Source organism: Calidris pugnax, unplaced genomic scaffold (assembly GCF_001431845.1).
Source record: "Calidris pugnax isolate Ruff unplaced genomic scaffold, ASM143184v1 scaffold177, whole genome shotgun sequence".
In the NCBI taxonomy this organism is placed as follows: domain Eukaryota; kingdom Metazoa; phylum Chordata; class Aves; order Charadriiformes; family Scolopacidae; genus Calidris; species Calidris pugnax.
Window position 1 is genome coordinate 1,241,282 of NW_015090909.1, and position 27,636 is coordinate 1,268,917.

A 27,636-nucleotide genomic window follows, 5' to 3' on the forward strand; every position below is an offset into this window, starting at 1 on the left:
GCAAACTCTCCTGGCCAGCATCTACCAGCCTAACAAATCCCACACCAAACTACCATCATTTTGAAAGACTGTCTCAGCAAATACACAAAAAGGAGAAGCAGGAATTACTATGAAAGGTAGATTTTTAAAAATGAAATAAAAAAGCAAACCCACACTAACATTTCACATTTCTGAAAAGGCATCACTTCTTGCAATGTGCTGCTGTTTGCACACAGGGACACTACCAGCTCCCCTTCCACTTCACTGCCTCCCGTGCTGTCTCCTATTTCCCTGCTTCACAGGCAGAACGTGAAGCTCATCTCTCACTATGTGCAGTAAGGACCCACTCATAACACAGCTGTATCCCAACACTTCTAGACCTTCCCGTCTCTCTTCCACGCTCCTGAAGTATAAAAAACAAAATAAAGTGCTTTTGCCAGCTGTGGCGTATCACTTACTACTTCTAACACCACTAATAATTACTTGTCTAGACAAGATGTTCATAGTTTGCTTTCCAGATAGAACATTTGCAAGGAAGGATATTCCTGTATCGCGACATTCACCACTTGGGGTAAGTTTTGTAGTTCTCCATAGAAGGTACGACAGGACCCTCTACCTCTAAATTTGTTCTTAAGAGTACTGTCACAAAGTGTGATTCGTCTAGAGATGATACAGTGTAATACCTTTGTATGGTGCCTGCCCGTCATCCAGGCACTTCACTACAACCTAGAATTAAGACAAGCAATAAAAAGCGCATGAATTGCCTGAAAATGTAAAACCAAATACAAGTGACAGGCCATAATCATTAATTTTAAAAAAAATGATGTTGCTTGCACCCCTTTGAAATAAAGGCTAAAGCCAGAATCCTTCAAGAGTTGATGCACCAAGCTATTTCTAGACCACAGCACTGATTTCGGGGGGATTGCTCACATATTGAATAAAGTTAACTTTGAGCATCAACCTTTGCAGAACCAGGACCTGATCTGAAACGACTCAAGGCTATGCAAGGACAGTAGCTGGGAATAAGATACATTTTTCACGAAAGAAAAAAAAAATAACTACTAAAAACCTGTATTTGTAGTAATAATACATTAATTGCATACAGATAGGCTGCTACTGCCAAAAATCCCAAGGCAATGGGAAAGCCGCTCGCTTGACATTTCACAACGTTGTATTTTGGTATCTAGAGGCCAGGGACCACGGATCTCTGAGACAAAGCTAATTGTATCCTAGAAGTACAACTGAAATCAGTTGCCATTACTACACAGCAAGATTGTGCACACAAAAAATATTGACAAAAACATTTAAGTCAGGCTGGGCAGCATTTCCCTTCTCCCCTACATACAGACTGACACTCACGTGTGAATGTCCCACCAGCCCAACTGCTGAATTTTCACAGAAGTCACCAGTGGGTCACGTGCCAAACCAACAGCTCCGCAGCAGGGCAGGTTCACACGAAAACACGCTGCCTCTGATCATCCACAGATGACTCTCTTTGCCTCAGCAACCCTCCTGCCTCTGGTTTTGTGCAGATTGAGCTGAGGAGTTCTCAGGCAGGAGGGGCTATCCGAGGTGCAGCTCGTATGCACGAGAACACAGGACACTGATCAGACACACGACTCTTACCCCTTCTCCCCTCCCAGGCTCTGGGGGCTCCACCGCAGGAGCAGACAGACCAGAAGAGCAAGATTATCATTTAGAACAACTCGGCTTGTAGCAGCGGCTTATTCTATTTCAGCTCAGATAAACTGCACCTTTACCTGTGACAAACCAGGTAAATTCGCAGGGCTGCTGTCACTTACTTAGTGGTCTAGTTAAAGTGGCAAAACTGAAGTACAGGTCAGGAATTTGATGTACACTTACTAGCATAAAACATTCATTTACATTAATGGGAGGAGGAGGAATCAACAAAGAATTACGTTATTTTGGTCTTTTTACATGATGCCAAACTTCACTTCATCTCCCTGACTTCAAGAGGTGAGATGCCTGCACTGCATCAGCTGGCACACTAGAAACTAATAGAACAGATTCAGTGATCTGCCTTAAATGTACCCCCAAAACCAACTAAATGAAAATAGGCTTTTGTGGTTTGGTTTGGGTTTTTTTTTGTTTTGTTGGGGTGCTTTTTTTGGTTCATGATTTCAGGGGACCTGGGGGGGGTGGAGGTATTAAAGATGGAGAAATTTATTTTTCATAAAGAAGTGGAAAATTATAAACAAGAATCTCTTGCAATCTCTCCTTCCGGAATTCCAAGCAGTCTGTTTGTCAAAGAACATCAGCATGTACAATCAGCTGGGAGCAGATGAAGTTTGAACTTTCCTAAGGTCACCGGTATTCACATCACCTCCAGCAATAGCAAAGTTTCAAACTTAAGAAGAACTTTAAAACATTCCCATCTTTTCTTTTCAGTTCAGAGGCTTCCTCCTTGAGCTATGATAAGAACTAATCTGGGTGCTGGACAAAAGAATAAAGTCTGCAAGTTCTCATCTATCCCTACTAAGGTCTATTTAAGTGCCTCCTACTTTGGTACAAGCAACAAATGTAATTGCTTCATGGCCTGCGGGTGTTCATTTAACAAAAGAAGCTTTTGTGAATAAACCACAGGTGTTACCTTTCTTGATTAAAGTGAAATATGATGAAAGAATCTACAATATCAAATGACAAATTTACTAAATACTGATTAAATTGCCTTATTTAAGTAAATTGCATCTAGTTAGGATAAAATATACACCATAGAAATGCGGGAGTTTGTTTTATCACTCTATACTTAAAAGTCTCACATAACTATTCCTTAATCCTTTATTTATTAATTCTGAACCAGGAGTGAGTAATGCTTATCAGATACTCTTTTTTAATGATTCAGTTTCTGTAGGCTTATCATAAATGTTGTTCATATTAAGGCTGGCATCTATATAAAACCCAAATGCATTAATTAGCTCAGTATTTTCAAAATCAGCGTAAGCCTTTACGTTTCCTGGTTTGTGCTGGAAAAAGCCATGAAATGGTAGCAACCACACTGGAACTTAACAGTACAGCAGATCTTAAATCAGCATCTGCTAAGTATCACTAAAGCGCTGAATTACCTGGAATTTAATACTTCTTAATACAGCAGAATGAATTTACCTTCAATTCATAGGTACTTCCAAACACTTTAGCATCTTCCCTTTACTTATTGAACAGTTTAAGCTGCTTATGAATAAGGCATAATGTACTTGGCCCAGTTTGTTTAAATACCCATATTAAAAAGAATACATTATGACCTTGGTCCACATTACTATGAGAAAAGATGATAATGAAACACAGGGATTTATACAGAATTTAAATTCACTGTGGTGAAATATTTATGTTATGAATTCATTCTCTATATAAAGTCATTGGTTGTTTTAGTAGAAAATTTATTGAAAGGTAAGATGTGAAGACTTGTCTATCTTTACATTTTGAAATTATTAACCAATATTAAAATCATATAACCTTCAATGGTAGTTAACTCGCACACTACAAGGAAACCAAGATACATTAACGTAGATTTGAATGTGTAGGACTTGTTTTTCTCCACCGTGCAAGCACAGCAGTTGAGTGTTGCTCTTCAAAAAAAATTTGGGGAAGCTGTTACAGTCCCATGTCAAAGCATTCATTGGTTATTTCAATGTTTGGATTTTTAACCATTGGTGCTCCTTCTAAACTTTCTGTATTGCAGCTACTGCTGTTCCTGAACTTACTTACTTGAACTTCCAAGTTTCCATCACCACGCTCAACACTTTATGGGAAAGGTCACAGAATTTTCACATCAGAAATAACTATGCCAGTCAAATGGCAAAAAGATGTGTGCTCTCTCAGTATCACTTTTTGGATGTTGCAAGAGTTTCTAACCGTGTTAAATAGTAATTCCAACACTTGCACGCACTGTTTACTCCATTTCTATAAATATTCTCATTTAATATTCAGATCCAGAGCATATTGTTCAATATGCTGATCCGAATCAGCCTGAAAAGCTATATAGCCAATTTTTAAAATCTTTTGCTGCAATCCTCAATTTAAAATATTAGCCATCATTCCTTTTCTAAAAATACTACCAGCTAAGATTAAAATTGATTAAAATTAACAGAAACTATGAACAAATATTACTGTTGTGAACAATAATGCCCAGATTTTACAAACTCTTCTTACAGCCTCTATTTGCATTAAAACAATGGTTCTCTTTTGAAAACAAAATCACTTTGCTTTAAAGAGTGAAAAATTATCTAAGCTTCATAATCTGCTACAGTTTTGAAATTTTTGTATTTTATAGATGTTCATCGGCCAAAACTTTCAAAAACAAATCCCGTAGCTACATTTTGGAACTCCTGAAAAAAATTCAGAATATTTCTGTGATTCATCAGTCCAGACTATTATTAGCTTTCTTCATTTATAGAAGATGGAAGTAAGTACTGGTTTCAAATCCAGCAAGGATTACTTAGCAGCTTGCACAGACTTTTCTCACAACAATCATTAAGAAGGATTTGATCTTTTCTTCTCCAGAAACAGATCGTGTAACAGGGTCACCCTAAAATACAGGTTTGAGAATAAAAAACCTGCGGGTTTAAATCCCAACTGGAACTTACTGGTTAAAAGACAAAACCCTTTACCATCACTGGTATGCCCTGGAAAAAGACATACCTGTGCACAGTGAGCCAGCTAATAAGCCTGGCAGCAACAACCCTGACCAGGGGTAAGGAATCTTAATAGTATCTTCTGCCAGCTCCATCAGGAGTCTCTGAATCTCTGCTAATTAATGAGGCCTCAACTCTGCATCATCTCATCATTTAAGACAGTCGGAAGGCCCTACCTAGTAGGTAGAGAGGAGGAAAAAAATGAAATAAGACATTAAGCTGATACAGGCAGTCTAAAACTCGTGCTCACAATCTTCAGTGAGTCCTTGAATAGTTGGTTTCCTCATCCTGAGCAGCTTCCTGGAAGTTATTACTTAACTTGGAGCAGAGGAATAATGGAATCATAAAATCTTGAAGATTCAACCTTTTCTGACCAGTACAGCTAAGACCGTATTCCCCAGAGGAAAAGCACCTATACGTTCAGAAATGAGTGATGTTGAAACTACTTTTCCTCAAATCAGTGAGGAGATATCTCTATGGTTCTCCTTCAGAAGTGAGCTGGCTGAAGGGAAGAACCAGGGCAACCTGGGCAGTGCTCTCCTGGGCTACGGGCCAGGCATGCCCACGTCTGGCCACCCACCCCCCTGGCCCCACAGACATGAGGATAAGCTTTGGGAGACGGTACCAGTACTTGTTTCACAAGTCATGCCACTCCAATGTTCTTGAAATATCAAAATCAAAACTGCAAAGGTAAAAAGACCAACCCACTTGAGCAGAAGAAACACTGGAAATACTGGGGAGTAGATTGATAAAATTCTTTGTATTTCTTTTCCCTTGAATAATTTACTTTTGACAAATAAGAATTTCGATTTAAATTATTTCCTAGAAGGTTCAAGATTAGCTCTTGTAATGAACGTTCTGTACTGGGATGTAGAGGCATCTGCAAACAAATCTGCAAACTGAACAAATGCACCAAACCAGTTCTCCTTGCCCACCAGGTATTTAGCACAGCTGCTGCCTAAAACTATGGCACAACTTCCTCTCAAGCCTTTGGAACACTAGAGCTAAGGAGGAGAAAAAAGAGCAGGATATTTCCTTTCTCCTGACCGGCAACTATTAAAACTTAGATTACTGAAATACTAAACCATGAGTGTAAACTAGCTTTTAAGATACTAGGGAAAAAGGAAAAAGAACTAGTGTTTTGAGAACTTTAATTTTAATTTCTATTGAGGATATTTTAAAGAGGCTATGCAATAGTATTGAGCGCTCTGAAATATAAAGCCATTCTTCAGCGTCTTACCTTGTGCATCCAAAATCTGTCTAGTAATTAAGGTATTGTTTTGTTTGCATTAACATGACGTTATTCTTAGTACCCACATAATATTCTGACTGCGTTGGACAAGGAGTGTTGAAGAGTTAACAGCACTGCGTAGGACCACTTCTTTGGTCTGCAAACACAGCAAGATGCATTATCTTGGGAATGATGTTAGCTCTGGAGTTAACCACAGGATGAAGGGATGCCATCTCCGCAATGAACCTCGTTTTAGCGCAAGGTAAACACACTTCCCCCCCATCAGCCAGTCTCACAGCATTAGTGCTGCGTTGTGATTGATTACCAGCTGAGTGTTGCTGAGATATGGATTTGTATCTCAGCTTTTTATCACTATGACTTGCAAAAGGCAGTTCCTTATTTACAGACTCTGGCTGTATTAAGTGACATTATTAGGTACTACTTTTGGTTAAGTGACACAAAAGCTTAGCATATTGGTGGTTTATGACATACAAGCTGTTTTAATCTGATGACTTACCCCTCACTTTTTCAATTTGTAAACAGGAGCTGCAGCACAAGAACATATGGTACTAAAGAAATTAAAGCTAAAGTAAATGGCATTAAACCAAATTCAAATATAACAATAGAATACTCAATCTGAATTATAAACCTGGATCTGTATTAAGACTTTTAAAAACAGGAAATAAAAACCTGAATATGAAAATTATCTTTCAGGTGTTTTTTTTTTAAAGGTCATTTCAGGGCTTTACTGTGATTCAGTAATTTCCTTATTAACCCTCAGTATTTAGATCATACAGTTAAATGAATAAATCAGCAAAGATACTTTTAAATAATTGAAAGTAGGTCTGACTACCACATTGCTAAAAATTATTTGTTTACCTTTTTAACTTTTGGGTTCGTACCATGTCGCTTCTGATACAGTAAAAATATATTATGCATTCTTAAAGATTTATTATAGTAAATACACTTGCTTATACCTATATAAACCATCACTGAGCACAAAACAAACAAAAAAAATCCAGCAAAACCGCCAGCCTAATGCTTATATTCCACACCGAATATTCTGCTTTACTTCAAACCAGGGACAAAAGGCAATGAAAGGAATACATTTTCTTTACTTTACATTACTATAGCAGCTTACTTAAAAAAGGTATTGCATTATCCTTTTCACCGAAATAGGAAGATTCCCCTTGTTATTATTCTGCAGATAAGCTCCAACCTCTAGCGTATGAAGCATCATGTACCATAAAGGGTCCAAAGTAAAGACATTCCTACTGTACTTAAATTTTAATTTAGGCACGTGCTTAATTTATAGCAATCAATGGGATATGTGGGATTAGTTTCCATCAGCTTGTAACAATGACTCCATCAAAGACAGTTTTTTGCTAAAACCTTACACTTCATGTATTCTGACAAAAATACTTTTTTCTCATAGGATGTATTACTTCAACTAAGTATAGCAGCAAAGGTATTTTTATACCACTATGAAGACTTTCACATAACTGCCACTGCTATACCTCATTGCCAGTCAATTGAAATATCTCTTTTCAGAAAAACTTATTCAGCTTATGTATGATTTTTTTTTTTTAATTTTCATTTTTATTATAGTTTGCAAGGCATGTTGCTTTGTTTTGGTTTTTTTAATCTACAGGTATCCACTTGGTTGTTTGCAGCAATAAAGTATCTCATCTGTGTAATTTTACAGAGTAAACTGTAAACAGAGTTCTGCAATCTCTGTCTATAGATATATGTAAACCATCCTGAGAAGTATCTTCATGAATGAAGCAGGATTGGAAGCAGGACCTGACTTCAGCATTCTCTTAGGCTTCATAGTAAGATCCATGTAGGAGAGTGCTTCTAAGCACAAAAATCCCTAGCTCGAAATCTGTAAAATACGCCAACACTAACACTGACCCAGTCAAGCCAGACTAAGTGTAATTCCTAACATGACTATAAGGATTCTTGGTGACCCTCAGGGTGACAAGAGAAGCAGCTGCTTAGAGGTGGTTTCACCCTGAGCTGCTTTAGGTAGGTCGTACTGCCATTAATCTCACATCTCCAGGAACTGGCTAACTCTAAATACCTAACCATTAGCTGGCAAACACCAGCCAAGAATGAAGCAGAGGTTCAAATACCTAATTCAACACTATTTCTGGCACCTGATATTTTGGATTTACTGCACTGTAACACGTTTGCAGACGTCAGAGCAGCTATTCGCTGTCACCCCCCAAACCAGGAGACAAGTTAGCCAAGGAAAGCTGAGCAGTTCACTGTAATTAACACAAATAATCCTCTGACCCTACAGCCTTTGGAGTCACCACATTCAAGTATCACTCGGAGATTTCTCATTTTTTAAAAAAGCAATTAGCAGCCTGATATAAACAACAAAACTGATGACAATTTTTCAGCTTTGCTCACTTAAAAAGTGCCTGCAATTGTACCTTTCTCTGCCCCAGGCAGCACTTCTGGACATTTGGGATCCTAGCCAAGGCCTTTCTTCAGTTTCAACAATCTTTTCTTTTTTCAAAAACCCAACTCAGGTTAATTCTTCTCAAGGAGGTATCACCAAAACAAACAGCCAGTTCTCTGTACATCTGCTGCTGCTATAGGATTTGAAGAATTCTGTGTTTGAATTAAGAGGAAAAGTGCATAGCACGGTGATTCACTAAAACAGACAATCTTATTAGACAATTACCTAAACACAGATACATATCATTTTTTTCCCTCTCCAACAAGAACAGTTTACTTGGTGAATAATCCAGGGTAGTTATGAACGTGAAGAGCAGATAACTGTGTTGAGAGTATACTCTCTGTAAAGGAAATGTCTCCTGAACAGATGGAAAGATCTACCTCTTCAACGACCACTAAAGATAGGAGGAAAACAGACAGGCACTAACAAACGAGAGCATTTCCTTTTAGGTCATTTCTGCCCCTAGATACAAGCTATTACGTAAGAATTGAGAAAGCCTGCACCTCCCTTTGCTGTATTTCCACACATTAGCATTTACGAAAAACATACACAGGGAAACAGGAAATGGACTCTGCATTCCTCATCCTCTCACTCTCCTTACGTTTCATATTGAAATTGATGACAAGAAATTTTACACCTAGAGCAGAAATTGCTCTGCTGGATATTCATTTGATCACCTCAGGGCTTCCATCCTGGTAAGTACAAACCTTTCCTGAACTTCCCTTTTCAAGACTCAAGCGAAGAACAAGATGCTCAGAGAAGCTCCGTTTGGGTTTTCCATCAGTGCAGACAGAATTCAGGTTTCCGGGTGAGGTTGTTCTGCTCTGGGCAATTTATATTTGCCCTAAAATTACTACTCCCATAAAAGCTAAAACATTCCTTCATCTTGGTAAGAAAGGTGGGGATTTTTTGGGAGCGTGTCAGTTGCCTTTTTTCTCCCTTGTTCAAACAATGTTGACAAGAATTTTGCCACTAATTTTACTAAGGACAGAGTCCAGCTGCTTAATATAAATGAAGCAATGGTATGTAAAGGCATCCTGGTGAAGTTGGCTGTCTTTATGGCAGCTAAACTCTGAAAGGATTTATCTACCACAAACTGTAGCTGGCTGCAAGGAGTGTTCCATAAAATTCTCTACTTTCACAGCAAAGGACTTTAGGTATGGGCCAGGTATCTATCTTATTCCTATGGGAATTGTGAGGGTGATGGAGATACAAAAAGGCAACAGAATATCTTTCTTTTAAGATTCAAAACACCTGTGCAAAACATGTTGTCTCCACAAGGTGCTGAACAGAGGTAATGCTCCAACATACTTTTGGGAAAAAAAAAACATTTTCTGTGATCATGATTTCTCATTATTTTTCTAGTGATAACCTAAAAAGAAGTTGCTGAAAACATTTTGTCAAAAATCTTTCCAAACTTCTGTTAAGTCTGTGCGCACAAGGACAAGTGAGCAGTAAGAATATTTTCTCCTTTTTACTTCATCGTTACCTGACTTTTTGGAGAAGTTAGGAAAAGTACTATTTTTCAAACCGTACTCAGAAAAATTAAAAGATTGTTGCATTGAAATATAGAAATACAAAATTATACTAAAGCATAGTTTTGAAAGCCAAATCCTCAAAGCTGTTGCGGACACAAAATTTTCACTTCTTCATGTTTAAAATATAGAAACAATTTTGTTTTAAGACCCAAGCCCTTGGGTCTGCCATCTGTATTATTGCACTTTATATAGAGAATGTGAGAGGTCTTCTTCCCCTGAAGAATGCTAAGCAAAGGGCAGAGCAAAAATATCATCTGCCTACATTTCCTACAGAGACAAAAGCCACTGAGAAAGACAGCTTGCCATAAACAGAGTTTACAAATGACAACATTTTACTGCACATATACAAGAATAAAGAATAATTTATGAACATCATACATTATGATTCATGATGATACTCAAATATTGCAAATCCCGTACAGACTACCAGGCCAACTTAAGTAATCATTAATTTACAAAGCAAGAAACTCTAATACTTACATAGCTGTGATTCTTAAGGAAATCTGAAGGGTTGCTTGTGCAGACTTTATCCCCTTCCAAGCCAATTACTCTTTTACAGATATTTGATTTGGGGTCATTTGGGCTTTTCACAATTACAATATCTCCTCTGAGAGGAAAAAAAAACAGAAACAAAAACAAACAGAAGAACTCTAAATACAAACTATTTGGCTGAATACACATACATCAATGTGTATACTTCAAAAATATTCATGTCGATTAAAGATACTTCCTTCCGCTGAAAATTCTTGTCTACAGTTTGGGTTTCTCCAGTTTTACTCAGAGTATAATTTTACACACATTTATTGAGTACACTTGGAGAGATTCTTTGTTATCTACACCATTTATAAAACAGTTAAGACTACCTTTTAATTGCCAATTAAATGGATACCATTTAACTTGGTCTTGTTGCTACAGGCAAATGGAACAGAACAGATTCTGTGTTCCTAAATGTTACTGTCCAGATGTTATTCTTCCAGTGAAACTTCAAACTTCTAATCTGAGTTTGCAAAACCTTACTGTCCATTAAAGATATTTCCTTCTGCTGAAAATTCTTGTCTACAATTTTGGTTTCTTCAGTTTTACTCAGAGTATAATTTTATACACATTTCTTAACAAAGAATCTCTCCAAATGTAGTCATCTAGACCATTTATAAAACAGTTAAGACTACCTTTTAATTGCCAATTAAATGGATACCATTTAACTTGGTCTTGTTGCTACAGGCATATGGAACAGAACAGATTCTGTGTTCTTAAATGTTACTGTCCGGATGTTATTCTTCCAGTGAAACTTCAAACTTCTAATCTGAGTTTGCAAAACCTTATATTACTTTTGCCTCCTGATTAATACCCATCAGATTGTACAGTGACATAGGCCACAACAAAACAGGCAAGAGCCTTGAGCCTACTGTGCTCTACAAGACAGTAATAAAATGACATTTGATAAACGATTCTTATACCCTTTGGTCACTTTCCTAATGACCTATCTGAGCACAGCAATACCTACAGCTTGGTCTGCAAGTAAAACAAAATGCTTAGAGAGAAGTTCACACAACAGAACTGCTTTAGGAAAAAAAAAAAAAGGAAATTTTTCCATTTTTCGGACAAAGCTGTAAAAGTGACATAGACTATATCCTCAGTGAATTCTGACAAGTTGTTTGATGGGCTGCATGTGCTGATTACTTTAACTTCCATGAGACATAATGAGGGGAGATTTACAATTTAGAAGTGGAAGAATATAGGAAAACTAAAGGACAGATGGAATGTGGTTTCTGACAAGCTCCAGCAAACAGAATGTAAAATCTAGTCCCAACAAAGGAGCGTACTTTCGAATGCAATAAAAGTGGCGGCTAAGGTTCTCCGAAAAGACAATATCAGAGTTTTGAATGGTTGGTTCCATTGAAGGTCCAGAACACTGCAAATTAAAAATAAATGAGAAAAAATAATTACTATTTCCAATTACTTTTATCTAAAATACATTAATATTCAAATTATTTGCTAATACATTAGAAAAGATGTAAAGAACAACTGAAAAAGTGAGCTCCTCCAAAGAGCATGTGATACAATTAAAAGGTGAGGACAGCCTCCAGAGCACCTCGAACCCTGTTATAGCTCCATATTTGCTCAGAATTGGTCCTGAACTGTGTGAGCTGCTACAAGCCCCAGCACATTCATTTCAGTGCTAAACCTGCAGGAAATTATTTGAAGCAGCACTCAGAGCTCTGCCAGCTTACCCCTTCCTTCAGCCTCTGCAAGAGAAGCAGCACAGAAGCTGCAAGAGCAGCTCCCAGCCAAAATCCACTGCATCCAGCAGCAGTATCTGCTAGGTTTAGAACCTGGGGAGGAGGCAGCACGTAACATCCAGAAACCTGCCCAGAGTTGGAAATGAGCATTTCCTGTGGCATTATTAGTGACCCCAGTCTTGCTGAAATAAACTTACTCTCTACAAAATGCTTCATCACAGGTTCCCATTTGCTTTAGTGATGCCTCAAGCAGTAACATGGCAAAAAATAGAATACCTAACGGAGAAATAACTTTCTTAAAGGCTAGACCTGCCTCCAAAAAATTTGCATTTACTAAACACACTTTGAAAAAGCTTTATAAAAAAATGAAGATACTTGAAACATTGGCGTTATCACACATAACAATTTCAGTATTATAGCTTTATTTCCTTTTAAATGTCATGAAAATGAGAAGTTACCACAACAATTCCTCCCAGGTACTCAAAGGCACAGTGCGCTATGCAGCCATATTGCACAGTATAGCCAAGAAACCGACAGGTTTTTCCTAGGCCATTGCGGAGCATGGTAGAGCGGCGCGCCGGTCAGCTGGCTCTGGTCTACAGCAAAACAGAAGAGTGTCATTTGTTGGATTAACAAACAACCTGACATTCACAAAACTGTCTTTTGTAGCTAACGAAACGATTGTCAGTATTTAAAATAAATCAAAAAAAAAAAAACCCAACAACCAGTGAATAAGCCCAACAAATAATCAGACGTATCTGAGGAGATGAATATAGCTAATATAGCAGCCTTCCAGTACCTGAAGGGGGCCTACAGGAAGGCTGGGGAGAGCCTGTTTAGAAAGGCCTGTAGTGACAGGACGAGGGGAAATGGCTTCAAGCTGGAGGGGAACAGATTTAGACTGGAGATTAGGAGAGGGTTCTTTACTGTGAGGGTGGTGGAGCACTGGAACAGGTTGCCCAGGGAGGTGGTTGAGGCCCCATCCCTGGAGATATTCAAGGAGAGGCTTGACGAGGCCCTGGGCAACCTGGTCTAGTTGGGGGTGTCCCTGCTGACTGCGGGGAGGTCGGACTAGATGACCCTTGGAGGTCCCTTCCGGCCTGGGCAATTCTATGATTCTATGATTCTATAAACTCAAATCCTATCAATAAGTTTTTGATTGATTATGCAGACCCTTCCATGTGTACAGACTATGGACCCCCCCTCACCAGTTTATGATGGAGATTTGGTTGAGTAGGAGCTGAAACAAAATGTTTTGCCAAACTAGAGAAATTAATGGGAGAGAATGGTGTCAGTGCTCTCTCCTGACTCAACTGGGCTTCATTTACTGCAGAGGGCAGCCAGGCTTACCTGCCACATGCCCCAAAAGCTGCAATAGGTATGAGAACACCCTCCCCTCCACTAGGTTTGGCTGAACGGAACCTGGAAAGCTGCAATCACACCTTTAAATACAGGTTTTGACTTCCTGACTGGACCACGTATTCCAATTCAGATCCAGTTATTTATTAAATCACACTTGATAGAGTTGTTCTAATTGCGTGAAGACAGTTCAACTTGAGATCCCTGTTTTTCTTCAAGCACTAGTATTTAAAACCAAACACTCAACAGCAGCGATTTGAAGCGATTTGAGGGTATTTCACAACTGAAATTACATTCACAGAAAACTGAAGTAATCAAGTAGTCAACCAAAACTTTAAAAGCGACCTGACAATCAATCAAATGAAAAAAGGCTTGAAGAACTAGACGAAATTAAGAATAATAGAGTCCTGAATGGCTTGCCTAAAACAGACTATGCTAGAAAAAGGCTACAGGTGTTAGGAATTCTGAAGGTTTTGCAGAGCTTTCCTTTGACTAGACTTTCATTACTAAAACACTTCCATATAAAAATAAGGCATTTGGTCTTTCTATTCTCAGCCACAGTACTGTGGCGTAAATTCTGCAGCACATAAGACCATAAACGTTTTCTGACTCTCTCCCCCAAATATTTAATTCTAACTCTGATGATTAGATGTAATTCCTGCAATGCTAATCTAACTGAAATGTTTCCTTACCCCAATTTTTAAGAATATTTCTATTTAAGGAAGTAGGAAACACACACACTGAAGTAAGTGTTACGTTCTGCAGGATGCCTGTCTCCCTTAAACTCAGTCTGAGCTTTATCATGAATTAAAACCACAGCAAGATTTCCCTCATTTACTAAGATGGGTCAATATCACTTGCTAAACAAATGCAGTAAGTTTAAAAAAAAAAAAAAAAAAAAAAAGGCTGCTTGTACAATACGCCCAACTTAATAATGAAGTAACGACCTCTCCTTCTATATTTCCTGATGTTTTGCTATTTAAATGCAGGAATTCAAAAGCACATAGCTTTACTTGCACAACTGTCTCTAGAAGGTATTGGGAATTTTGCCTGAATACAGTCAAAAGTAGCTTTTGTTCTTTGTGTTTATCTCCATAAGAAAAAAGGATGGCCATTCTAGGGGAAATTGTTCTCTACCAAGCTCATCTCCTTGTTCCAAAAAAGATGCACTTGTTCTCTTTTTTTATTACACAAATTATCTCCAGAATAAATCCACTTAAACCAATCTGTGATTCATCCTCCTTAATATTAGTTAATGAGTTTCACAGTAATGAACCAAAATACAACAGAAAACAGAAAAGTCTTGAATTTTTTCATCAGCATGTGCAGCGCCCAGCACACCCTGCAGAAATTTAAACAGCAAGCACTTTCAGCAGAATCTATTCTGGAGAGCCAGAAAAGGGGTTTTCTCAACCCAGTACACCATGAAAAGCTTGGACCAACCCCTTATTCTCAGGGCCAGAAACACCATGAGCCCAGAAATGTGTTACAGGTGATAAAAGGAAGAGGGAGTGACAGCAGATCGATTAGAGTGGCACAGCTAGTGTGAATTAATGACTACAACTATCTTTTGAGAGAAGTACAACATCAATACTTCTTAACAGCACCTGCTAGAAAGGCAGCCTCACTTTGCTTCTCAGACAGAAAAAAACTGCACGACCATCCTGTATTTCAGATCCATACTATTCAGAAATGTTATATTACTATATTATGGCACAACCATCCTGTATTCCAGATCTATACTATTCAGAAATGTTATATTACTATATTACCAGAGTATAGAATTCAGGCACCTGTGGATATTACAGGTAAAAAGGAATTGTATGAGTATTCAGGCACTTGTGGATATTACAGGTAAAAAGGAATTGTATAAACATTGCGTTACATTGACCAGAGTAGGCAGATACTGCTGATTGCGCCAAATGGAATGGTTAATGACAGAGTCATTAAGAGAAAATGTACACCTCTCATGCCAACAGCTTGATAACTGTAACTAGAATATTTTTTTATAATGAAACTACAAACAACTGCTATAAGTCTCTGAAAATAACTTTCAAATTGATTGCAAGTGATTTCCTGTTGGACTCTGGATCACATGTACTTCCCAAGAGATACGGTGAACGCATACATTTCTCCCTGATGTCTCTGAATAACTCCAAATTAGGAGGGATTTGTAAATCGTTCAAGGAAACGTAGGGTTGAGAATGAGTTTCACCTATTGCTAGAGCTGTCATGGTATAGAACAAGAGTGAAGACATCTCAAATTTTGTTCCCAGTTCTCTTGAAATAAATTCTTAACCCCCAAGACATGGATTTCACCAGTCTCAGTTTATAAATGTGGCACAATGGCATTTTTTTAAATGCTCAGGGTTATCAGATGTTCATGATAATAAAGAAAAAAATTCTTAGCTCTTATATAAGGCTTTTTATTACGACTCAAGAAAGTTAAATTCAAATTACGGCATATATATAGTACCTAGATTATACACAATTTGAATTTAGCAAGGTAATTTCAGAGGATTAGGAGTTTTGTTTTTAACATTAAGGTCTATCTTTAGACATTTAATATTAATTCGGCAGAAAACTACAATCCTGAAAGTTTCCCTGTAGTTTTAAGTAACAACTTCCAGTTAATAAGCAAATGGTTGTAGTAAGACTAGGTCCAGTCAAAAACCCCCAACACTAGTTTATTAAAAAAAACCTACAGAATATTTATCTCACAATTGTCTAGCATCAATAAAATATAATTGTTTCCTCAGACAACTATTTATCTGTACATTTTAAAAACAATGCTATGTTGTTGATCACAAGAAAGTAAATAGCTGAACGTTTTTCCACATCACACAATTAATTTTAATACAAAGTGCTGTCAGCAGGCAACTCCACCATTAAGCACAATAAAACAAATTATTTAAGTCACAGGCGCCTTCAAAACTTAATGGATCTGTTGGATAAACATCCTTATCACAGAACTAACGGCATAAAACCCATTGTAATTACTTCCAGGTACTACCTACTATCATATAGTAGGCACCTGAAAATTTTATAATGAAATAGACATTGTTTTTATACCAAACACAGATATTGATTAAAAAGGTTATACATCCATATTTATCACGTAGAATACAATTTGGTTATCTTACAAGAACTGTATAGTTTATCCCCTGCAGCAAATAAAATGCAAAATGTAATTACTATGATCTTCTGTTCTTTTTCCTTACATAGCCTATGCCTTCATCATTTGATTTTTTTTTTTGTTGTTTGTTTGTTTATAAAATTAATCACAGCTAGCAGGGTGGAAATCACTTTGAGCCTCATGAATGACATCCAAGAGATGGGAAAGGATTAGTTCTCAGTTGCTGCCAGTTATAGCGCCAGGTGGCTTTTTCTGCAGTGAAGGTGTTACCGATAATCCCATTACATTGGTACTAAATCTTGCAGACATCAAAATTATCACCAAGGTTCCTTTTCATCCCATCCTTTCCAAATGACTGGAAGTCGCTTCACCTGAAAGAAGTCAAATCCACATGCAGCTGCTGTTTTAGCAGCCAGCGGACTCCCTGAGAATGCCAATCGTGATCCAATTTCGCTGTGCTGGTGGCCCCCTATTCCCTGTCCAATAATACATCTGTTAAAAAATCCTACAGCTACAAATCAAGTTTAATCCTACCAGGGACCTCATGTTGGTCTTGTCTTCCAAAAAGGCAGCAGGTTTTGCCGTCTATCTCTGCTAGTGTCTGGGGAATACTCTTTAAATCCCAGCCCTACTTAGAAGAATAAGCTAAGGATCACAAAACATGACCTCAAAAACCCTGATATGACTATATTCTGACCCAGAGGCATTCATTCTAGTTGAAGATTAGAACTTTGCATAATAAGATTACACAGCAAGTGAATGATATCAAGGGACTATCCATATGCAGCCGCCTGGTTTTCTATAGACAGCCTGTGCTCTGCAATATGCAGTGCAGACGAAACAGAGCTTGGTCTTTCTAGCTGAAATAAAATAGATTCACATAAATTAGTTGGCCATTTCCAGATTCCTAAATCCCCTATTACATCTTTTATTGACAGCTCCTGTGAGGATAGCACAAATGGTATTCTCTTTGTATTCTTTGCTTCTCTTAACAATCACACTCGGAGGGAAATGTACATAGGTTGTCTAGAAATTAACATCTTATTTGCTGTAATCTTGGATTACAATTAACTGTGTACATAATAAAATTAGGAAATCAATGAGCAGATTTATCATTTCCAGATAACCAATGGCATTGTGTAAGACAGTTTAACATACGGTGCCAAAATTTTAGATACAGGAAAATCAAAGTCACAGCTAATGAAATTGTTGCTAAAAAAATTATTGGACTTGATGTTAAATAGATTTTTCTCCATAATAAAAAATTCCAGTCACATTTGCTTTATACAATGTTTCCTAATTCTGAGTTTTCACTGAATATTTAGCGATAGCTTATCAGTTTTTCCTTAGCTCACAGAAACTCCTCTCCCAACATTCTCTGCTTCTAACCGGCCACCTTTCTTCACACAAGGTAATCCCATAACTTGAACGATCTCTTTCCCCAAAGAGCTTCTCTGAGATCATTACTTTAAAAAAATCCAAAACAAAAAAACCCTACACACTCAAGTAGGCTATTTAGATATTTATGTTTGAGCTGTTATTTATATTAAACTATTCTTTCAAAACTTATGCATGAAACTAATGTTACATGCGCTAGAATAGCAAAGGGTGCATACAATTTTTATTGGAAAATATTCTTCCCATATCAGATACACAAATTATTGCAAAATGTTTGAAATATTCTAATTATAATCTTAGGATTCCAAACATCTAAAGCCAAACAAGGAACAATTTTCAAAACGTCTTCGAATGCAGGGAGTCAGGCAGAACTCAATTTTTATTCCTAGCTGTTGGTTTTCTTTAGAAGAAACACTGGATTCAGTCTGGCAAATCTGAAAGCTTGGTGATATTCTGGAAGAGAATATTATTTTTCCACATTATCTCTACCAGGCTCTGACAGTTTGTCTCCCACAAGCGCTCCTTCATCTACTGATCTCAAGCTGACAAGCAGCTCAAACCTGCAAACGTAAATTCACATAATGCAATCCTCTGGTGTTAAACAACTAGAGACTACCTACACAAGAATGAGCAATTTTTCAAAACAGCTTTCCAGTAGTTCTCACTGGTTCTATTTACCTTTGGGTAGGAACTCCTAACAATCCCACAACCCTGTATAAAACCAGATGCATTCCAGGGCTTCTATCTTTCTCTGCAGCTCTGTACACTCATCTTTGCTCAACAGTGGAATCCAAATAGCTGGGCAAAGCCATGGTCATACATGGCAAATTTAAGCCTCTGAGGGATGCTGAAATATTCACTTAATAGTTTCCTGTAACAATGTCCAAAGTGAGGACAAACACCAAAGGTCTGACAGACAGCACAGCCACTGTCCTGGTGACTGAGAGAAGTACACCATGTCTATGTGACAAGGGTCAAATAATTACATTCTGAGATATATGCATTTACCTTCATTTTTAAAAAAATCACTTTGAGACACAGACATGTAAACATTTAAAATTGATTTTAATTAACTAAGACAAAGAGTTACAAGTCAAATTTTCACATTAGGCATTTAAAATAAGATATATGCATTTACCTTAATTTTTAAAAAAAAGTTAAAAGTCAAATTTTCACATTAGGCATTTAAAATCCACAACTCCACAGAAATTAGAGTTGTCCATGGCTCACACATCCCCTGCACTTCCCAGTGTTGACACACCTTCAAGGAATACGCAGGTATTTTTGGAAATCCTACTCAAAGCGGTGAATAGAAGAGGGGTAAATAATTCCCCTATCTACTGACAAGTAAAAAGGCTAGGAATATGCAGGTATTTTTGGAAATCAAAGCGGTGAACAGAAGAGGGGTAAATAATTCCCCTATCTACTGACAAGTAAAAAGGCTGTTTACTTAAAATATTTGTCATTACAAAGAGGATTGCTTGTTAGTAAAAAAAAACAAACCCAACAAAAATGCACAAAAAATCCTCCACATAAAGCAAAGCAACCTATTTGTGTACACCATCAGCAAGACTGGTTAGAAAGAAACACAAGTGTCTTAATCTCATCCCCAGCTAGTCTCAGATTAGAATGTCACCACTGAAGAGTACTCCAGTGGTTTACGAACACAGAAATCACACAGTACGAGATCTAAACACAAATACTAAAGCAAAGCTATTATTAAACATTTGATAAATACAAAAGCAAAAAACAAGACCAGTTTTAGCACTGTCAGAAAGTATAACAATAGTAACAAAGAATCTTTCTATATGTTCTTCATCACTACTTCCCAGTTATAAGCATCATCTTCTAATGAAATATCCTATACATACTTTGCATTAAAAAATGTGTTAAAAAACAGGAGAGAGGAAACACAGTCAGACAAGTCAGCTCAGTATTTACATTTTCAAGTTACCTGAACAGAAGAAAAATGTGCTTTTTTTTTTTAAGAATAAAGGGCTTGTCACTTATTATTCCACAAAAATTTTGATGGCTTTCCCAAACTGTTTTTTAGTTATGAACTTCTAAATACACACAGGAACATGGATTCAACTACTTACTCTTTCATAGCACATTGTATTTCATTTTAGTTTATGCAGTAAAAATAAACTGTAATCAGTACTTTTTCTCATTGCTCGATAACATTTTATTAATTATTTCGGAGCCGTTTTATGTATAAAACACAAGTTCTGTAAGTTCTTCTCCACTTACAGATACAAGTATTAAAAAAAAAAAGTTCCAAACATCAATAGATGAGTGCAATGATATTCAGTCTAAGTTAATCCCCAGACATCCAAATCCATGAATAAAAATTCATCAGTTTTAAATACACTGAGCCTATTAAGCAAGAACAAAAGCATATGCACAAAAGAGCTTTTAATATATTTCAAAGCCCACAAGAGCCATGGTCTCATTAAAATTATAAATTACACAAACATGGAATAAAGATTCAAACTGCAGTGCAGCTAAGCAGATTACAGAAAACCCCGCGTTCCATATGATAACACACCATGGCCCTCCCAGATGGGGGCTTGGAACAAAAAGGCCATCACTGCAGCTAGGGAAAACCTCCTTGTGATCTCTGGTTTCTGTTCAGCAGATGACAGCCAAATAATATGTTGATTATTCTGTTTGTGCTGCTAAGCTTGTAAGATGGAATAAAAGCGATATGATCTATTGTGAACTCAATGCTAATGTGTTGCTCCACTCATAAATAATATACTGAATTTATTCTGAAACTATCTTTTTATCTGAGTTCCAGGTTTTAAATGCATGAACTAAAATAAAAAGCCAGCATAAACTATTATTTAATTTAATGGTTTAAAGTAAAAGATACAGCTGACACAATAATAAGTGAGAAAACTGGCTATTTAGTGAATCAAATAAGTAGAGGTGCCTTTCTCAAAATTAGCAAATGATTATATGCTGAGGTGCAGAGTACCTGTAAGACACTGAGCACACTCCAGCCCCACAAACTGCACTGTCACTGATACCACAGATTACCAAAAAGGGCCTACATGGCTTATTTTACTGCAGATTAGCCACTCCAAATCCAAATTTCAAACAAGGACACAAGTACTTGTAAAACAGAAGAATAGTACAGAAACAATCACAGTATAATTTCACTAATATCACACCTGCCTGACTGAATTACTTAAAAACTGTGTAAGTTTTTAACAAGCGATGAGATTTTATTTCATCTAAGTTTACTAATTTGGCTTGCCCTTTTTTTCCTAATACACTGTCTTTTTAAAAGGAAAAACAGTGACTGCTCAACCACAGATTAGCCACCCCAAATCCAAATTTCAAACAAGGACACAAGGACTTGTAAAACAGAATAGTACAGAAACAATCACTGTATAATTTCACTAATATCACACCTGTCTGACTGAATAACTTAAAAACTTAAACAGTTTTTAACAAGCAATGAGATTTTATTTCATCTAAGTTTACTACTTTGGCTTGCCCTTTTTTTCCTAATACACCGTCTTTTTAAAAGGAAAAACAGTGACTGCTCATACAGCTGCTTTCACAAATACTGTGTACATGCTGAGAAGACTGACGATCTTCCTACAATTTAATGTTTGTGAATTTTAAATCTTTTATGACAGAAATGTTAGAAATTCTATTAAAACACCACCAGGGCTTGGCAAGAGCATGAGAACATCAAGACCAAACACGGCTTCACACTTCTTGGACCAATGGAAGCAGAGTTGGTAAAGAGAAATGGTGGAAACCAGCAGGTCCAAGAGTGTGCAACAGCTCTCTCAGAAACGACTTGTAAAACAGAATAGTACAGAAACAATCACTGTATAATTTCACTAATATCACACCTGTCTGACTGAATAACTTAAAAACTTAAACAGTTTTTAACAAGCAATGAGATTTTATTTCATCTAAGTTTACTACTTTGGCTTGCCCTTTTTTTCCTAATACACCGTCTTTTTAAAAGGAAAAACAGTGACTGCTCATACAGCTGCTTTCACAAATACTGTGTACATGCTGAGAAGACTGACGATCTTCCTACAATTTAATGTTTGTGAATTTTAAATCTTTTATGACAGAAATGTTAGAAATTCTATTAAAACACCACCAGGGCTTGGCAAGAGCATGAGAACATCAAGACCAAACACGGCTTCACACTTCTTGGACCAATGGAAGCAGAGTTGGTAAAGAGAAATGGTGGAAACCAGCAGGTCCAAGAGTGTGCAACAGCTCTCTCAGAAACATAAAAATGTATTTAAAGGATGCTCAATTTCCTTTCTTCCCTTGAAAGGGACAGAAAACCAGCTCTAATTCACAGAAATAATGAAAATATGGAAACTGAAAAGATATTGCTACATGCATGTTTTAAGACTAAAAATTACTTCCCTCCTGGAGTCCTACATTGCAATGAATAAGACATAAATATTATTTTCTACAAAAAAAAGATAGCACCTTGAAACAATTTGTGAAGCTCACATTTACACTAGCAACCATAAACTTAAGTCTGTCCCATTTACAATACAGTATTGTAAGAAATAAGATTATAAAAATAATATTATTGTATAACCTTGGCTTCACACTTCTTGGACCAATGAAAGCAGAGTTGATAAAGAGAAATGGTGGAAACCAGCAGATCCAAGAGTGTGCAACAGCTCTCTCAGAAACATAAAAATGTATTTAAAGGAAGATCAATTTCCTTTCTTCCCTTGAAAGGGAAAAAACAGCTCTAATTCACAGAAATAATGAAAATATGGAAACTGAAAAGATATTACTACATGCAAATTTTAAGACTAAAAATTACTTCCCTCCAGGAGTCCTACATTGCAATGAATAAGACATAAATATTATTTTCTACAAAAAAAAGATAGCACCTTGAAACAATTAGTGAAGCTCACCTTTACACTAGCAACCATAAACTTAAGTCTGTCCCATTTACAATACAGTATTGTAAGAAGTAAGATCATAAAAATAATATTATTGTATAACTTTAGTTCCAGCAGTTATTCTATAGTTACCAGTCACAGTATTGGTATTTCTATGACCTTGATATTTCTATTTCCCTCAATCCGTTTCCGTTTCTACAATTTTAAATATTAAGTCTTCCTCTTACGTATGTAATCTCCCACAAATGCAAAATAGTACCTGGGGGAAAACAAAATGGTAGCAGCCATGCAACTCAAGTACTTTCTTACAATACATTTATATTTCCAAAACTTTTTTCATATTCTTACAGAATTCATACCATAAAAAGGTTCCAACATAAAACAACTTTTTTCAGCTACCATCACAGCACTAATACCTGAGCTAGCAAAACCTAATTCGAGTCACTACAAACTTCAATGCATGAAAAACTTGGCTTGAGAAGACAGTAACTTCAGAATCTCAAAGGTGATTCTCAAACACCGTGGCACAGGAGAGCCAGCCCTACTCCTGCATACAGGCTCCTGAAACGGAATTTCAGCAGTTTTGCCATGGAATTGACAGGCTCGGCACAGGAGATGGAAGAAGCTGAATCCATTGAGATAAAGAATAATGAAAGTTTGCTAAAAAAAAAGCTCAGCTACAAAAAAGCCAGATAGTGTTTACTGCTTTTTTTCACCACAGTATCATTCCAAATTTGGAACAATGTAAGTTTTCTTAAATAGCCGGTAGTGGATCTGGCTTTTTATATTTAAAGTGAGTTTTAGTAGATTGCTTTCTTGTGTTTTACCTAACTTTATAGTTCACACTGAAAAATCTGTATTTTAATTTTTGCCTACTTAAAAGTCCAAAATGTTTCTTTTCTTCATCCACTTCTCAATGACCTATTATTTACCATTCTAAACAAGTTCTTAAAACAGTCACGTCTTTTGAAAAGCAAAAAAAAAAAAAGACTGCTGTTCTCTGTGCTCAGAAAAGGTATAGTTACAGAGCTCTACAGAATTACTTACAGCAGAAAGTAATTACACATCTTGGTTCATCTCCTACACTATGGATGGTCATGATGCTGTGAAACTAGATGCAAGTCCTTTGAGTACATCTGAATGTTGAATACATCTTTGACTGCTGTACCTGGTCCTCAGTGAAGGTTTTGTACACGCTGAGGGACATCACTACTTGGGAAAGCCAGAACTAGTGTCACCCTGAGCTGGGCGAGTAACTGTACCACTATGCACAGTGCTAAATTAATTAGTAAATCTCACCCCTTGTAACACACCTACATACGTTTGAGTTCAACAACTGCTCCTCTGTGTGTCTTTGCCAGACTAAGGATTGAACAGTTCATAAATCCAAGACAAAATGGGCAACAAAGCAGGAAAAACAGCTTGTTAGAGGATCCTACACTATCTAAAGTTACTTCCACACCGGTGGTGGCTGAATAACCAAGCTGGCATTAACCTACTTGGCTGAAGTATCTATGGAAGCCACCATGATCACAACACATCATGGGCCAGTGAACTGGACAGCTGAAGTTACAAGTTTGTGGGAGTCACCACAAGGTTACACCCTTATATCTAAGTACATTAGCAAAGATTCTCATATTTGGGATCATCAAGGTGTTGAGATTTATTTTCAATTAACTACCAGTTCATCATTCCACCCCAAAGCAGGAACCTTCTGAATCTCACCTACCATGCTCACCTAGCACTGTCATTACTTCAAGAGATGCCACAGCCAGTTGCTGAAAGCTAATCCGAAAAACAAAGTCAGCAATACAGATTCTACTCTTTAGCACAGTAGTCAGAAGTTACCTGTAAGCTAAAAATAGTTAACAATAACATTTCCTTTGTTTAACAGGGTAGTTCACACAGGTGGGTCTGTGCAACTAGAAGACTTACGACCCAGATTTTGTTTACTTTTAAATTCAGAAACTACTGCAGAAGTACTTCTTGTTGAAACATTATTGTTTGGTTTTGACTAACATCAGAAGAGAGGGAAAAATCTCCATTATGAAAACTCCTTAAAACATATTTCAGCAAGCAGACGTGAGCTACAATTTTAAAGGTATTCTGAAGGTGACTGATTAAATCTTTTCTGGCCATCTGTAGGCCTCAAGTGCTTTGGCAGAGTGTTTCTTGGGTTTCAGGTCCACAATACTGCAGTTTATGAAGGACCAAAAATAGCTAAATCCAAAAGAAGAGCACTTTCTATAACATCCCACAATGTAGGTAAGGAGCAAACATTGCCTGTATTTCAGTACCTGCTGATACTGTAGATTTGGAATAGAAATAATATGGTTATTTGGAGACTTTGAAGACTCAAGCCCTAACAACTTAGCAGAAAACATAACACACTTTTGAGATCCAAAATGTGCCAATTCTTAACCTTTTTAATACCACCATATCAGGAAAAAATGCTAGAGCAACTATAAATTAATTTCAGTGATACACATTTTTACAGCTATTCAGTGAATCTTAAGCTCTAAATGCACAGGTAATACAATTTATTTTGTACTTTTGCATAAACTGCACTAACATAAATTATATTTTAAAAAGTCACAGTTACTAACCTTTCCTTTCCATAAATCATAATTACATACATTATTTACCTGGCCTTAGAAATGACTACTTAATGAAATATGGGCAGATACAACTGGAAGACAAAAAAGAAGACTCAAAATATCAAAGCATTTAAACTATGTTTTTCCAGTTGAAACACAAAGTTTACTCTTTACCTCTTCCACTGATGTACTCAAGTGACAAACTGGTTTAGTCTTTAGACAGCCATTTGTATTCAATACAAAATAGAGTCCTAGTTGTTAAGCATCTGAAAAGGCTAGACTCAATCTGTCTTAACCTCTAGTTTTTAATCCTGACATAAAGTTTATATGGACATGGAATCAAGTATGGAAAGCATTATAAAATATAAAAAGCCACAATACAAATACTCCTTTTCTAGCTGTTGGGTTGGGCTTTTTCCCCTATTGCTGTAAGTCCTATCTTACTAGTATTTTTAAATTAATATGAGTTTTTTTTAAATAAGAATTCCTCTTTTTATGACAAATGGAAAGAAAATAATCTCTATGAAATACATCACTAATCTGTATGACACTTTAGACAGTACATTCAATTTATAACTAATTTTCAGTATTATCGTTCTGCAAGTTTCAGTAAAACATACAGTACATTTTTACAATCTAAAATTACAGAAGCATTAAATAACTTGTTAATGATTTATTAAACTACTATACAGTACATTTTTATAATCTAAACTTACAGAAACATTAAATAACTTGTTAATGATTTATTAAACCATTGCCTTCAACACATACCACTTAAACTCATGTCTCCTAATTTATTTACTTCTATTTTAAAAGAGCTGCTTAAATTTGACACAGGTTTAAATTTTTATCACTGTTGTTCGGTACACCCACAGGGATGCAATCAAGTAACATCCAGAGTCTGAAGAAAATCATATCATGTTTTATATAATATCATATAGCTGGTATGTCTTAAACTCTCCCACTAATCCTCGCGTTTTCCACGGACTGATTAGATAAGTAGTCTTTAAGCTTTCTCATAACCATTGTCTTCAACACATACCACTTAAACTCATGTCTCCTAATTTATTTACTTCTATTTTAAAAGAGCTGCTTAAATTTGACACAGGTTTAAATTTTTATCACTGTTGTTCGGTACACCCACAGGGATGCAATCAAGTAACATCCAGAGTCTGAAGAAAATCATATCATGTTTTATATAATATCATATAGCTGGTATGTCTTAAACTCTCCCACTAATCCTCGCGTTTTCCACGGACTGATTAGATAAGTAGTCTTTAAGCTTTCTCATACTGAAAAAAAAAAAAACCTCAGGTCTTTCGGTGTCAGAGCTTCCAGGATTAGACATTCTTTCCAGTTGTTGGCTCATGGCCTGAAGATCCCGCACTTTCAAACTGATCCCATTCTAGCTAGTTCAAAGATCAGGAAAATGAAGCCATCTTCTTTGCAGCCATAATCCACGGCTCATGCTGTTAGATACTTAAGAACATCTCAAAAGCAAACTACCTTGTTTCAGCTCCCAGCGGGAGCTCAGCAGGGCACTGGATCACATGACTGCGAGCCCTACCTAGTCAGCTGACTCGATAGCTAATCTGATTTGGTCACTATAAAACTTTAATCAGTACAGTCTAATACCAGCGCATTCCAGAACTGATGAGGGAAGCAGCTTGGCAGTGTAACAGCAGATGCTAATAAGATTATGAATTAGAACTGCCACTAGGATGCAGTTTTCTAGTTCTCTATCCCATGCATAAGCCCAACGGAAAAATATTACCGAAAACTGATCAGGCAGACATATGGTTTTGAAACAAAACTCACTGAAGTGTTTTATTCCAAACTGGAATAAAATGGGCAAAAATGGACAGCATTTTGCTCATTGCCACGGAAGAACTAGAGCACACACTGAATTTTACAAAACACAATTAAGATGTAGCAAAACCAGCCATTTGAAATCAAGGAATATAAAACACGTACATCAATAATATTATCATGTTGAGAAACGCTGCTTGAACAATACAGCCTCAGCTTGCACTGAGGTCCAAAGAGTTTATATCTGCAACCCATGCAGGGCTGCATGCAGTAACCAAAGAAAAGAGGAAACGACAGCCAAAACAGGTGCTTCCTCTCATCAA

General features: G+C 36.8%; 1 protein-coding gene across 1 annotated transcript in view; it reads right to left on the reverse strand.

Moving 5' to 3' along the window:
- IMMP1L (inner mitochondrial membrane peptidase subunit 1) overlaps positions 1-27,636 on the reverse strand; it is a 39,362-nt gene that overhangs the window by 7,761 nt on the left and 3,965 nt on the right. The window contains exons 2-4 of the mRNA XM_014949268.1: positions 12,566-12,703; positions 11,691-11,779; positions 10,348-10,474 (exon numbers count right to left, since the gene is read on the reverse strand). Of these exons, the coding sequence (XP_014804754.1) occupies positions 10,348-10,474; positions 11,691-11,779; positions 12,566-12,670 (321 nt within the window). The 5' untranslated portion in view covers positions 12,671-12,703. The remainder of the gene's footprint in view (positions 1-10,347; positions 10,475-11,690; positions 11,780-12,565; positions 12,704-27,636) is intronic.